At 38.4% G+C, this 13,858-nt stretch overlaps 1 protein-coding gene across 4 annotated transcripts in view; it reads right to left on the bottom strand.

The window, feature by feature from the left end:
• PHACTR2 (phosphatase and actin regulator 2) overlaps nucleotides 1-13,858 on the bottom strand; it is a 128,795-nt gene that overhangs the window by 79,492 nt on the left and 35,445 nt on the right. The window contains exon 1 of one of the 4 annotated variants that reach the window (XM_039346830.1): nucleotides 8,128-8,411. The exons of the other annotated variants lie outside the window; for them this stretch is intronic. Within the exon in view, the coding sequence (XP_039202764.1) occupies nucleotides 8,128-8,170 (43 nt within the window). The 5' untranslated portion in view covers nucleotides 8,171-8,411. Of the gene's footprint in view, nucleotides 1-8,127; nucleotides 8,412-13,858 lie in introns of those variants that run through there. 4 annotated transcript variants of the gene reach the window in all.

Below are 13,858 nucleotides of genomic sequence, written 5' to 3'. Positions count from 1 at the left end.
TGACGAGCTACAAAACCATCAAGTCAGCTTTTCCCTTACAAGACCTGAAGCAAAGCCAAGTCACCACAGAAAGACTGAAGTTCCTCCCATGGGGAAGTGGAATCACTGCACCTCAAAAAAACCCAATCCATCACAAAATTACTATCACACTGCAGATGAGCAGGAAATAAGAACTCTCCAACTCTGCTGACACTGTGGAAATACAAAGGTATGCAGAACCCATGCAGAATAATCATGGAAGTGCCCTGAGAAGTCCAAGGAAACCAGTAAGGGGGATTGTACCCCCTGATTTTTTATCAGAAAGTTTCCATTCCAAAATGAAAATTGAGTTTCAACTAAGTAGAGAAAGAGAAGTGTGTACCTTTTTTCAGAGACATATTCCTTTTCATGCAAAGAGTTCTCTGCATGAGAACAACTGTTGCATAGAATATGGAGAAATTCAGATTTAATAGCTAGTCAGTCTAAATTATTATCAGGGGACCATTTCTCATTAGCATTTTTGTAGTTTTTTTCAATATGGTTTCAAAGTTTATTTCTTGAAACAGAAAAAAAACCTAGTTTTGCAGCTTATGTACAAGTAATAGCTGGTGACAGCATAAGATCAACTTGGTCAGCGTAAGATCAATTTCCTCTGTAGCCACATAGGAAAAATGCTCTTTCTACATTCATAAACAGGAAGTCCCTAAACCCAAGAGACTGAAGAACAAACTAGTTCAAATGAACATTAATGTTTGACCTAAGACAATGCCTTTGTTGACTGCCAAACACAACAAACAGCAGGATTCTATGGAGTAAAACTCTTTGGTCACAGGAAAGAAGAAACAGATAGTTAGGACCATCTTTTCAGCATAAGCAAGCACTCTGACAAATAAAATACTTTGGTTACAAAATGGCCAATAACAGAGAATCCAACAATTATTTGGCTAGATTTTTTTTTCTGGTGACCAAAGAGGTGTTTTGGATATAAGTAAAATACAAATGCTTTGTTTAAAATAATAATAATACTAATAATAATAATAATAATACCCCCAATGAGGCACTACCTTGACGTGGTTGTGGGGCTTGTGTACTCTGAGGAAGATGAGAGCTATGCCAGAGGTTCAACCATACTGGACAGGTCTCATCAGAGGAGTCAGACAAAGAGTGTCTCTCCCATAAAAAATATGGTGAGACGTAAATTTCAGAATGCCATACCGGCTCGGACGTCGCCCGGGTTAACAAGGTCCGCGCTAGATATTGGAGTTCCTGGATATCTGGTGAAAAATGGGTTACAGGACTCAGGACTGTTGGCTGAGCAACCAGGGCCAGCAGCTGCAGAACTACTGGAAGAAAAGGTGTCTACCCGTCGCAGATACACAGTGATGGAAAACAAAGAAATAATGATCTGTTACTACAGATCAAGTCCAACAAGAAGAGGATATCTAAAACGAATGCACCATTCTGGAAAGAACAACATCCAGAATCAGAAATAACAGAACAGAGACTAGCAGATCAACGCCGATTTATAACATGAAATAAAGTATTACAGAAACAGAATTGGACGAACTGCAAAGGTTTACCCAGGGCAAAGAAATCAAAGCCTTACCAGAAGTAATTCAGAATGTAGAGGCAAACCAGGGGGAGTTGGCAGTGAAGGAATCCAGCAGAGATATACAACTGTTCTCATTTGGAAACCAGGCACCTCTTCCTCAGGAAGAACAAAACCCTCTAACTAAAGAAATAAAAGAATTGAAACAAAGAATAACTGAGCATCTAGAACAGCACAAAAACAACAGAATAAGGCTGCCTGCATTGAAGCTTGTTCCAAAGAAACAGCTAGCACAAGCATTAAAAGATGCAAATACTGCAACAGCAAGTATAAGCACCAATTCACTGCAAGAAACAAACCAACTAATGTACAGCACAGCTGCAGTTATAACAGAATACCTGGGATGTAAAATCAACAAAAAAGAAAAACAAACAAACAGTGCACCACAAAAATGGAAGGTTAAACTAGAAAATAAGATCAGCAAGTTAAGATCACATGCAAGCAAGCTAGAACAGATGAAAGAAAAGAAGCTGAAGAACAAGAAGACCAAAGAATACCTAATCAAGAAATACCACTTAGAAACAAGGAAGATCAAGGAAGCACTGGAAATAATAAAGCAACAAATAACAGCTATAGCCAGGAAAATCAGTAGATATGAAGCTCGAATTGCAAACTATAGGCAGAACCTCCAATTTCAATCCAATCAGAAACGTTTCTACCAATCCATCAATGGAGAAACTGCAAGGAATCAGTCAGTACCTGACAAGGAAGAAACAGTGCAGTTCTGGAAGCAGATATGGGATAACCCAAAGAAATACAACAAGGATGCGGCTTGGTTAAAAGAGGTGGATGCAAATAAAACAGAAGTTGAAATGAAAGAACTAGTAATAACAACAAAAATGGTAGAAAAAAGAGCAAAGAAAATCAAAAATTGGTCAGCACCAGGTGAAGATGAACTGCATGGGTTTTGGTTGAAACATCTAACTGTTATACACCCACTCATTGCCAAGCAGTTCAACAATATACTACAAGGAGGAGAAATTGAAAAGTGGCTAACAACTGGGAAAACCTACCTAATAATGAAAAATCCAGCAAAAGGGGCAACACCAGGTAACTACAGGCCAATTACCTGCCTTACCAACAACTTTCAAATTACTAACTGGTGTGGTAGCTGATGCAGTACAACAGCATCTAGTTGAAAACAATCTCTTTCCACCTGAGCAGAAAGGAAACCGCCCCAATAGCAGAGGAACAAAAGATCAACTCCTAATAGACAAAATGATCTTGGAAAACTGCAAGAGAAGGAAGACCAACCTGAATGTGGCATGGATTGACTACAAAAAGGCATTTGACTCTCTGCCACATGATTGGATAATCAAGTGCCTAGAAATAACAGGAGTAAGTAGAAACATCAGAAAATTTGTGCAAAAATCGATGGCACAATGGAAGACACATTTGCAGATCAATGGTGAGAAGCTGGGAGAGGCTAATATCAAGAGAGGAATATTTCAAGGAGATTCATTATCACCATTACTATTTGTTATTGCATTGTTTCCTCTGTCAACAATACTGAATAACTCAGGACATGGTTATCAAACATCAAAAACATCTGCTACACTTTCCCACCTCCTTTACATGGATGATCTGAAGCTGTATGGAAAAACATCATCTGAAATAGAATCACTGCTCAACACTGTCCGTATATATAGCCAAGATATTGTAATGGAGTTTGGCTTGGACAAATGTGCCACACTTACTATCAAACAAGGAAAAATAATGAAAACTGAAGGAATCAAGATGCCCCACGAAAATAACATTAAGAGTCTGGATGAGGAAGAGTACTACAAATACTTGGGTATCCTTCAAGCTGACAACATCAAGCACACTGAAGTCAAGAAAAAGATTAGAGGTGAATACATCAAGAGAGTGAAGAAGATCTTAAAGTCCAAACTCAATGGAGGAAATACCATAAAGGCAATCAACACCTGGGCAATCCCAGTCATTAGGTACACAGCTGGAATAGTGGACTGGACTCAAGCAGAACTAAAAGCAATGGATAGGCAGACCAGAAAAATAATGACAATGAATCATACCCTTCATCCACGCAGTGACATTGATAGACTTTATCTACCAAGGCAAATAGGTGGGCGTGGAATGCTACAAGTACATCAGATGGTTGAAGAAGAAAAAATGGCTTTGGAAGAATATCTGAAGAACAATGATGAAGATGCACTGAAATTAGTATATCAGGAAGGCTTACTAACTACTGGAGAGACCAAACTGGCCTACAAGAAAGACCAAATGAAGAACAGAATAGAGGCATGGGAAGACAAAGCACTACATGGCCAATACATGAAAAAAATAGCTGGGAAAGCAGATAATAATAAAACCTGGCAATGGCTAAGAGCAGGAAAATTGAAGAAAGAGACCGAGGGACTAATTCTGGCTGCAGAAGACCAAGCCTTAAGGACAAATGCATACAAAGTCAAAATTGAGAAGACAGCAACAGACAGTAAGTGCCGCCTATGCAAAGAAGCTGAAGAAACAGTGGACCACTTGGTAAGCTGTTGCAAGAAGATTGCACAGACTGATTACAAGCAGCGGCATGACAAAGTAGCAACAATGGTGCATTGGAAGATCTGCAAAAAATATCATTTGCCTGTAAGCAAAAACTGGTGGGATCATAAAATAGAGAAAGTCATAGAAAATGATAAAATTAAACTGCTCTGGGACTTCAGAATTCAAACAGACAAGCACCTGCAACATAACACCCCAGACTTAACAATTGTCGATAAGAAAGACAAAAAAGTCTGGATAGTGGACGTGGCAGTGCCTGGAGATAGCAGAATAGAAGAGAAAGAACTGGAGAAGATAACAAAATACAAAGACCTACAAATAGAAATAGAAAGACTGTGGCAAAAGCAAGCAAGGGTAGTACCAATAGTCATAGGCTCCTTGGGTGCAATCCCAAAACAACTGGAGCACCACTTGAACACCATTGGCATTGACAAATTCGCTATTAGTCAATTGCAAAAGGCGGCCTTATTAGGAACTGCTTCCATCCTGCGACGATATCTGTAATACCATCAAACATCCACATCTGCCTATCCCAGGTCCTGGGTAAGGACTCGATAGGTAGACAAAATGCCAAATCCAGTCTGAACATCTGGCTGACTGTGCAATGATTGATAATAATAATAATAGCTTCTTTTACTGCTAAATTGCAGTGGAATATCCAGATATACTATCAAACGTTAGCTTTAAGGGGGAAGCTCTGGTTTCCTCTCAACAACCCAAGAATCCTTGAAATATATAGGAAGGGCATTTACTTAACAGATATGGAATTTTTCAATGAAAGCTCTGGATCTTCTCCAATCCGTCCCCAGTGACTAGTAGGAATAGCAGTCAAAATTGTTAGAACTTTAGAGACAGATGGATGGAAGAAGACTCAACTGTCCATCAGTGTTCTGTTGTATCACTTCAAGAATACGAAATATGTCAGATGTAATGCGGCATTACTATTATCATGTGTTTTCCTATCTTAATACAGGTATCCCTTCCAACTTCTAAACTTTAACTTTACTATCAAACCTCACAATCAACCCACAAAAATTATGATTATAAAGCACTCACATTTTATTATCTAATCACAACTGTTTAAAAACATACAAGTCAATTAGTTAATTTGAAAACCCTCTTAAACAGCCTTTTCAAGAAACAAATACAAACAAGGCTATTTCTCTGAAAAGACAATTTTAAAGCCAGGCAGCCAATGCCAAAAAACACCTTATTCTTGAATACAGCCATTTGCTTTGCTTCAGAACAGAAGAATACTCTAGTCTACCCAACTCTACTCCGATATATGCAAAGAAAGTACAAACATAGACAGAAGAAGGTATCATGCAACCTATCCAGTGATCAGTGGAGAAGCAACCATGCAGAGAAATAAACTAAAACAGTAAATTGTAGGAACCCAATAGCTTACTATATAGTGTTGCTTTGGTGAAACATAGATTCACTTTCTAAAAATACGTTCTTTAAAGTAGCTCTTACTCAATCATAATTTTTTTTGAAGCATTCTAGTGAATATACTTCCTCTTGGACATTTCTTAATAACCTTTAATAAGATTTTGTTAGTAAAACAGCTAAACCTGTGTGCCTGATTATTCTTGTGACTCTGCATCCAAACACAGATATTTTTATAAAAGGATTGTGCTGCAATTGCTGACATCCATAGAAAAAGAATAGGCACTGAGCAAATTGTGGATCTCTTCATATAGCAGAAACTGCTCGGCTGTTTCAAATATCTGAATGCATTATAATTTAATAATGCATACTAAACACAGATCTCTATCTAAGTAACAAATGTAGGTTTTCTTCAGTCATTTTGACTAGCAATTCTCAGAAGTATTAATAATGTTTGACCAAATGTACTATCACATTAAAATGAGCTTTTGCAACATCCTCTCATCAAGCATCATACATGAACAACTGATAGATTCTGTTTATTTGTTGTAAATCTGTTTGTCAGCATATATTCTGCCTTTTGTCCAGAATATCAAGGTAGTTAAATGGTTACCCTTTCCTCCATATTCCCCACAATAACAGCTTTGTGAAATAAGCTGAACTGAGAGACAATGCTTGGCTGAACATCATCCTATAAGCTTCTATAACTGAAAGTGGAAATGAACAAGGATCTCATAACATGTTAGCCACTATACAACATCCACTGCCGCCAGAATGGCCATGCAACTGAACATCCAGGTTGGAGAAAGCCAATCTAGACTAAAGGCTAAACTCTCCAGCAGTTCACATACCCAAACTCAAGATCTCTTCCAACTCTGTTATACTGCATTACTTGCAGCTCATACAAATGTTTACTAACATGGATAAAGCTAGATTACTGATTTACACAATTCCAACAAGGCAGCACAAGAAGGGGCTGATTTTGAGTTGAAACTGGCCATCATGCAAATAGATGTTTAAAAAAATCCAAGTGTTATACAAAAGTAACTTACCACAAAATCACCACTAACAGAAAACATGTTTGTTTTATGCTTTATTAACATCTAAGTACATAACAGGCAGATATTCCTTTTGAAGTTTTCAACTACCATTGGCCAATTCTTATAAATGGCAGCTACTTGTTCCCTAATGCTTTCCAGGTGGCTACTTTTGACAAAGATTTGCTATGCAGATCAAGAAATTTACTGCTCTAAGGAGAACAATTAAGATTTACACTAGTTGATCTTTAACACCTTGCTGAGCCAGTGATAGTGAAGAGGAACAGGAAGGAATGAGTTATACTTCCTATTCTACTGCATCTGTTAAATATCTAAAATACTCTCAACAGAGGAATAATTTGTAAAACAACTCTAAAGCCCTAAAACTTTAAGCTGTTAAACCCTAATTCTATGAATATAACAAAGGCCTATGAATGTGTTTATATTTTATGTGTTTTTGAAGGAAAAACAGCCCCTAATTATAAAGTGTTCAACTGCTCTGAGTCATAATTACTAGGAATGTTGCTGCATCTGTATCCTACAAAAAAATGAAATGAATTAATAATCAGCCCACAGCAAAACAACTGCACGCTTTCTTAAACAATGTTCTGTGTAATGTGAATTATGTTTTATACACTTTCATGGATTCAGTTACACTATGGACACTTTTCTGATCAGAACAAGCATTTACTACATTGTGGAATTGATGGCACATATGTCTTTAAGCTAATATTTCAAAATATACTATATTAATCAGTAATTGGAATCATATTATTTGTCAAAATCTTCCAAAAATGCCACCATGTTTTATGTAGTAATTAAGGAACTCTTAACATATATCTTACATAAAAGATTCTACACAGTACTTTAACTTTTACAATTTTCATTTTAGAAGATCCCAAAAATGTTATGTTAAAATATTTTATGGATTGCCATTGTGGTATGTTATCTATCTCATCAACAATCCGTTTGTTTTTATAAAACAAGTGTTGCACAATTAGAGTACACCAAAATATTTATGTGGCTCAAAAGTGAGAGAGGAATGTGCAACAAGCAGATTAGAACTAACTAAATTTACACAAACAATATAAATACATGATAGGAAGTCACACGCGTAGTAACAAAATAATGTGTAAAAAGAAGTGGGGCGTGGACTGTAAGGATCTACGTGCTACAAATCTCGGCAATAAAAATGTTTTGGGTTTTTTTTTTGCATCTCGCAGTTCCGATTCGAAACAACCAGAAAGGGGGCCTTTCTCTAAGAATTAGGCACTCAGAAACTTCGAAAATCTTTTTTTTTTTTTTTTTAACCAACAAAAGTCACTATTTTTCGAGAACTTCATGGAAAGAAAGGGCTGCTCCTTTAAGAGAAACTCTTGCCGAGATCCCGAGGGGCATTCTACTCTTCTGCGAAGGACCCTGCGTACGGCATAATAAGGGTGGTCTGCCTATTAGAGGTTGGCACCTCAACCATGTTGTTTCGATAAACGCCGAATTCTCTTTTAGCCACAAAAGCGGTCCCTCTCTAGCTCCCGCTTGGGGGAAGGGAGAATCCGCCAAAAAGATCGCCTTCTTCAGATTTCCAGCTCCACTTACCGCTAGCCTCTGCCGAAAGAGTGGAGACTGAAGTCTGGCCCATCTCGCGTCCCGGAGGAGGGCCGGGATCCAGCAATCAGGCGGCTCTCTTGGTCCTCTGGTCAGGTTTCCTCTCGCACAGAAACTTCCTAGAACTCATTTCAGCTTCTCCCGGGGCTGGCTCTCGCCTTAGCAGCCTCCTCCGTGCAACTTCTGCCTCCTCTTGCGAGCTAATTGCAAATCCTCCTCCTCCTCTTGTTCCTGCTGCCGTCGCAGCTCAACTCAAACTGTTCCTGTTCAGCCAAATGCCTGTCATTCCTCTATGCAGATTATGGGGGGGGGGGGAGAGCAAAGGTCGTGGGGAGGGAGTCCCTATTTGGGGCAGACACGCCAGGCTGACTGGCGGGAAGCGTCCCAGCACAGCAGCGATTCGCTGCAGCCTGTAGTAACTCCAGCACAAAGGAGCTAACTTCAGGCTTCGGTAAGAAAGTATGAATGAGGTTCTTCGTCGTGGCGCTTCATTTGAACCGGGTCTCTTGTTCTTTAAAAAGTGCTTGCTCCCACTTCGGTTCCCAGGTTCAAAGGATTGGGGTTTTTTTTTTATGGGCAGGTAGATTAGAAAGTCGTTCTTGGGTCCGTTATTTTTTTTTCTCTCGTCACTCCCTAGTTACTGTTGCAAAACTTTTTTTTCTGTTTTGCAGGGTTTGTTTTTATTATAATTATGTTAGAGCCCTAAGTCGAAACAACAGCATTTTAACATTTGTCATATCTGACAACTTTTCCTGGAAGTGCTAAACCTCTACAGCAGGTTTCCCAAGGTGGTCATTAACTACCTCCAGGGTTCAGTGGGATTATCCAAGTGGTCAATTATTATTTTTTAGTATTTGTTGTATATGTTATTTGCAGTATTATTTATATATAAAATATTTTAAAATTATTTTCATATAATAAACGATCGGGGGTTGAGAAGCATTCAGACTTCATAAAGGGGTCAATGAGTTGAAGACATTGGTGCCCTGTGCTCCAGATCCTTAATAGTTTCCTAAAGAGAAATGCTGGACTGAAGATTAAGAGCAGTAGAATGAGATACTGTATAACATCCAATTTTATGTTGACCAAAAGACGAAGAACTCAATGGTTGATTCACTTAGACCAGGGGTAGGCAACCTTGGCTCTTTTATGACTCATGGACTTCAACTCCCAGAATTCCTGAGCCAGCATGGCTCAGCTTGGAAACCTCTCCCCTTTCCCTCAGCATGGCTGGCTCGGAATTCTGGGAGTTGAAGTCCATGAATCATAAAAGAGCCAAGATTGCCTACCCTTGACTTAGACTGTGTTCCATTTTCAAATATTGAGATTTTGAACAACCCTCGATCACCAGAACCTTTAATTAAATGATGAATATACTCTGATGCTCAGATAGTTCTTAAATGCAAAACAGACCACCACCTCAAAAATCTCCATCCCCAGTGCTAAAACAAAATTTTGCACATTTAGAATTTATTTTAGTAACGGAGAGATCTGAGAAAAGCAACATCTAAAATTAATTTCATAAACTGTTTTCTTGATAACTTCTTTAGAAATCAGTTATTACAAATTGGACTTTCTAAGCTACATCTAGTGCAAATAATTTAGTGGGCAAAATGGCTCAGTGGCTTAAAGACACTGGAATTGTTGGTCAACAATCCGGCAATTTGAGCCGACGGCACTGGATGGCGGAATGAGCTCCTTTCATTTGCCCCTAGTTTCTGCCCACCTAGCAGTTGGAAAGTATGTAAAATGCAAGTAGATAAATAGTTCCACTCCAGTGGGAAAAGCTAGCAGCATTCCATACGGAAGTGGGAGCTGGCGCTGGACTTGCACAGACACAAGGCGACATTATCGTCACCTCAGATGACCTGACATCCCCCAAATGCAGCTAGCCAGCTGTTGCTAAGTTCGTTCGCCCCTTCTGGTATATTGTGGATAGCGCGCATATGTATGAACAAAATGAACTAGCAAACTTAGGCTGTCAGAACTGTACTGTGGTAAAAAGCATTGTAGACTACCCTAGCTATGTATACTCTGGGCTAAACAATTTGCAAATAATTTATCAATAAAGCATATATGTAGCTCGGGGTTGGACTATGGAGTCCTGGGTGCTCTCTGATCTTGGTTTTTTGCTTGCAGATGTTTCATAGTTACCAGACTAGGTAACATCATCAGTGTGGTGCTGAGTAATGAAATAACTGAAAGCAAACAGCCAAGTTCAGAAAGCACCACTTTCATTACTATTTAAATGTATGTGAGATGAATAGTAGTATTTCAATTTGTCTCTTAGTAGCACTTTTCTGTAGAGTACAGAAAATGGCTTCTTTCCACAACTTGTTTCTGATAAGGTAGGCTTTATTTCTTTTAAGCCACCACTGAAAACATTCAAAAGGAAATGTTGCCTAAATAAATGCCTAAAACCCCCACAGTGCAAGATAAAGATGAAGACACCCTTGAACTGAGTGCAACTCCTAATAATTACATCAACACGTAATATCATTTTCTAAGCAAAGGTGAAGATGCCTTTGAGTTCAACTCCTGATAATTATAAGGACATCCAGATAATGTTCTCAGATACAAGGCAATTGTAGCTTCCCAGTATTTTCTCCCATTGTGTTTTTCCAGCTTCCCAGCCTAACCTAATATCTCCTGTTGGTTTCCCATCCTGACCAGCCTGGCATTACTAACTTTCCAAGTTTGGGTAAAGTTGGCTAGATGCTGCCACATTGAGATATAAAACATTATGGAATAGCTTATGTTCAAAGAATCATTTTTAATACTCATAAGAATTAAACTCCTATAAGAATTTTAAATATTTGTCAGAACTTACAAACTCACTGTAATATTAAGTGATTTTCATTTCCATTAGCTGAGAAAGTACAGCAAACTGGAAAGATCATTAATTGTTCACAAGTTATCTAAACCCAGTGGCCCCCAATTTTGAAGGCACCAGGAACCAGTTTCGTGGAGAGAGGTTTTTCCGCAGACTGGAGGAAGCGTGGTTTCACGTGCTGCCTGCATCCTGTGGATGGGGCTTCTCTTGTTTGCACAGCCTAGTTTCTGGCGTGCTACTGCCTGGTGCCGGTCCACATACCAGGGGTTGGGGACCCCTGACCTAAACGAATGTTTTGTTTCCATGAATTTCCTTCTCTTTTATTAAAAAACTTTTCTAATCAAAAATGGTAACTGCTTATCTTAAACTTTGTAAAAAGTATATACAAATGTGCATGTGTATGCACAGAAGCAAATATATACACATACGCACATACTTTTTGTATACTAGTATTGAAGTTTCCAGTTTCCAATATTTAAATATTCTGTTTTTCAACTTTTAAAACCATAAGACTGTGAAAACAGAAGATTCTACTAGGAATTCTTTTAATAAAAAGTTTTAAGGGTTGCTGTTAGCAAGCTGCAGATGGGCATTAATGTGAACCATCTGTAAAACAATTTATATGTATTTCCAAAATCTGTATCTATCTCTCTGGGATAGAGATAGATTTAATCATTCTTCTCTGCCCCATTAGGATTACAATTTATCAATAACTTTTGAGGTTTCTGAGAACCACACTAAGTTTTTGAGGGATGCATGAGAACTGAGATCTAGGTTTTGACAGAGGAAAAAATTATTAAATACATAATTGGAGATCAATCATATTAAATATTTAATGCCATAAATAAAATCTAAACAATGAAACCCTAGCATGCCACTTTAAGGTTAAGAGCAATTTGTAATGTAGAAAGGTTTTGGTTACTCCCAATTTAAATAATTTTTTATCTCCTGGTAAGTGCTGGGAGAACTGAGCTCGTGCTGGCAGATAAAAAATAAAATAAATAAATTAAGCAGAGCTAGATCTGATTAATACTTGGATAGAGTCCACCATGTAGTACCAGATGGGGCTTTGAGCCAGATGGCAAAGTTGAAAAAACAATTCCTAAATGCAATAACAACAATATAGAAGATAAATATGTGTTTTCCCAGGAAAAATACAGTGAGTTGTCCATGAGGTCACCAAGCTTGATTCAGAGGAAACTCCCCCCCTCCACACAGACACACACACACACACACACACACACACATGCTTTCATACATAACATATAGATTGACATTGCAGCTTTAACACTATTAATACTTCTTATTCCTTATCAGATTTCTAAGGAAGACTTTTAATGTCATAGGGTTGTGTTTTTTTTACAATTTAGTTGGGTCTTTGTTGTTTGTCTTTAGTTCCAAGCAAATCAACTTAGTTCTACATTCATAGATAGTAACTCTTCTCTTTTCTAGTTAGGGAAAATAGATTAAGCCAGCTGCGCATTTATAAGACAATAATTTCTATTGAAATACATTCCTCTATGTTACTACATGTCTTCTGTTAACTCCTAAGGTTTTTCATAATAGACTCAACTTAATTCTAATAAGAATTTTTAAAATTGGGCTATCTTGACCAGACTTTTTACCATAACAATATGCTATTTAATTAGAGAAAAATATGTAAGAACACTTAAGGCTTTTCTCCATTGATTAGTTAAAGTTCTCTCCATCTGTCATTCAGCCAGAAGAAATCAAAATCAGATTAAAATAAGGAGATATAATGGTAGACAGGGAGTGGGCCACTCTCAGGAAAGGTGGCATAGGGATGAGCCTTTATTAGGGATTATATTGTGGGGATGTGAGGTGAAATGTGCTTATTTCTTTGCTCCTATTGTCTCCACAGATAGCTGGCTGGAAGTCCTTTTTTCAGCACAGTGGATTAGGTGGACTCTTTCCAGTCTGGATTCAGACTCAAGTCAGGCCATTGAAAGCCACTAGATCAGTGGTTCTCAACGTTTGTGTGACGGCGACCCCTGCCACACAAACGTTCTGCGCATGCGCGATGCCGCGCACATGGGGGCACCGCCACCCCCATGCGCGATGCGCATGCACGGTGGCGCCCATGCGCGATGCGCATGCGCGGCGGCGCCGCCTGAGGGGAGAAAATGGCAGATCGCCTTCTTTGGCGGCCCCCGAAAAATGGTCGATCGACCCCAAATGGGGTCGCGACCCATAGGGTGAGAACCGCTGCACTAGATGATCAAGGACAGAAATCAGACCTTTGCTCTGTCTCAGAGGTCATTCATGGACATGCATAGCATCAATCCATAATGAGATAATCAGTTCATCTTGCTTTCTATAGGTTCACCTGAATGTGCCTCTATTACCACAGACTGGGAAGAATGGCAATTTCTTCACTTTTAATTTTCTGCTCACGTTAAGCTGTTTGACCACAGCTTAAACTAAAGTGGTTCTTATGGATGACCTCTGACAGACCAGAAAAGGGAACATATAACTACTAGCAAAAAGTACCACTTTTTTAACACTATTAATCTGTCCATAGCAATAGCACATGTAGAGTATCCTAGAATATGGAACTCAATGTGTCTAACAAGAGTACCAAAATATCTGATTATTTTTAATGGTAAAGATTCCGCACAAGAACAATTTATTTTATGGATTAATATTAGAGAAATTGATTGATTCAGAATATAAAAAGAAGTGAGACAAACATGCATATAGACCTCAGTTCTTCTGTCCAGCATACCCAGAAAATCTATTACAACAAATATGAGATTGGAAGAACTCATAGTCAGAATGCAAATTGGTGGTCAAGCTTCTAATTATTAAGATAAGTAGACCACACCAATTCTTAGACAAAAAGAAAGTAGAAAACAGCAAAAAAATAAA

The sequence above is a fragment of the Crotalus tigris genome, unplaced genomic scaffold, assembly GCF_016545835.1.
Source record: "Crotalus tigris isolate CLP2741 ecotype Arizona unplaced genomic scaffold, ASM1654583v1 scf7180000018030.5226217, whole genome shotgun sequence".
NCBI classification, from domain to species: Eukaryota; Metazoa; Chordata; class Lepidosauria; order Squamata; family Viperidae; genus Crotalus; species Crotalus tigris.
This window is presented reverse-complemented; position numbering and strand designations above follow the sequence as displayed.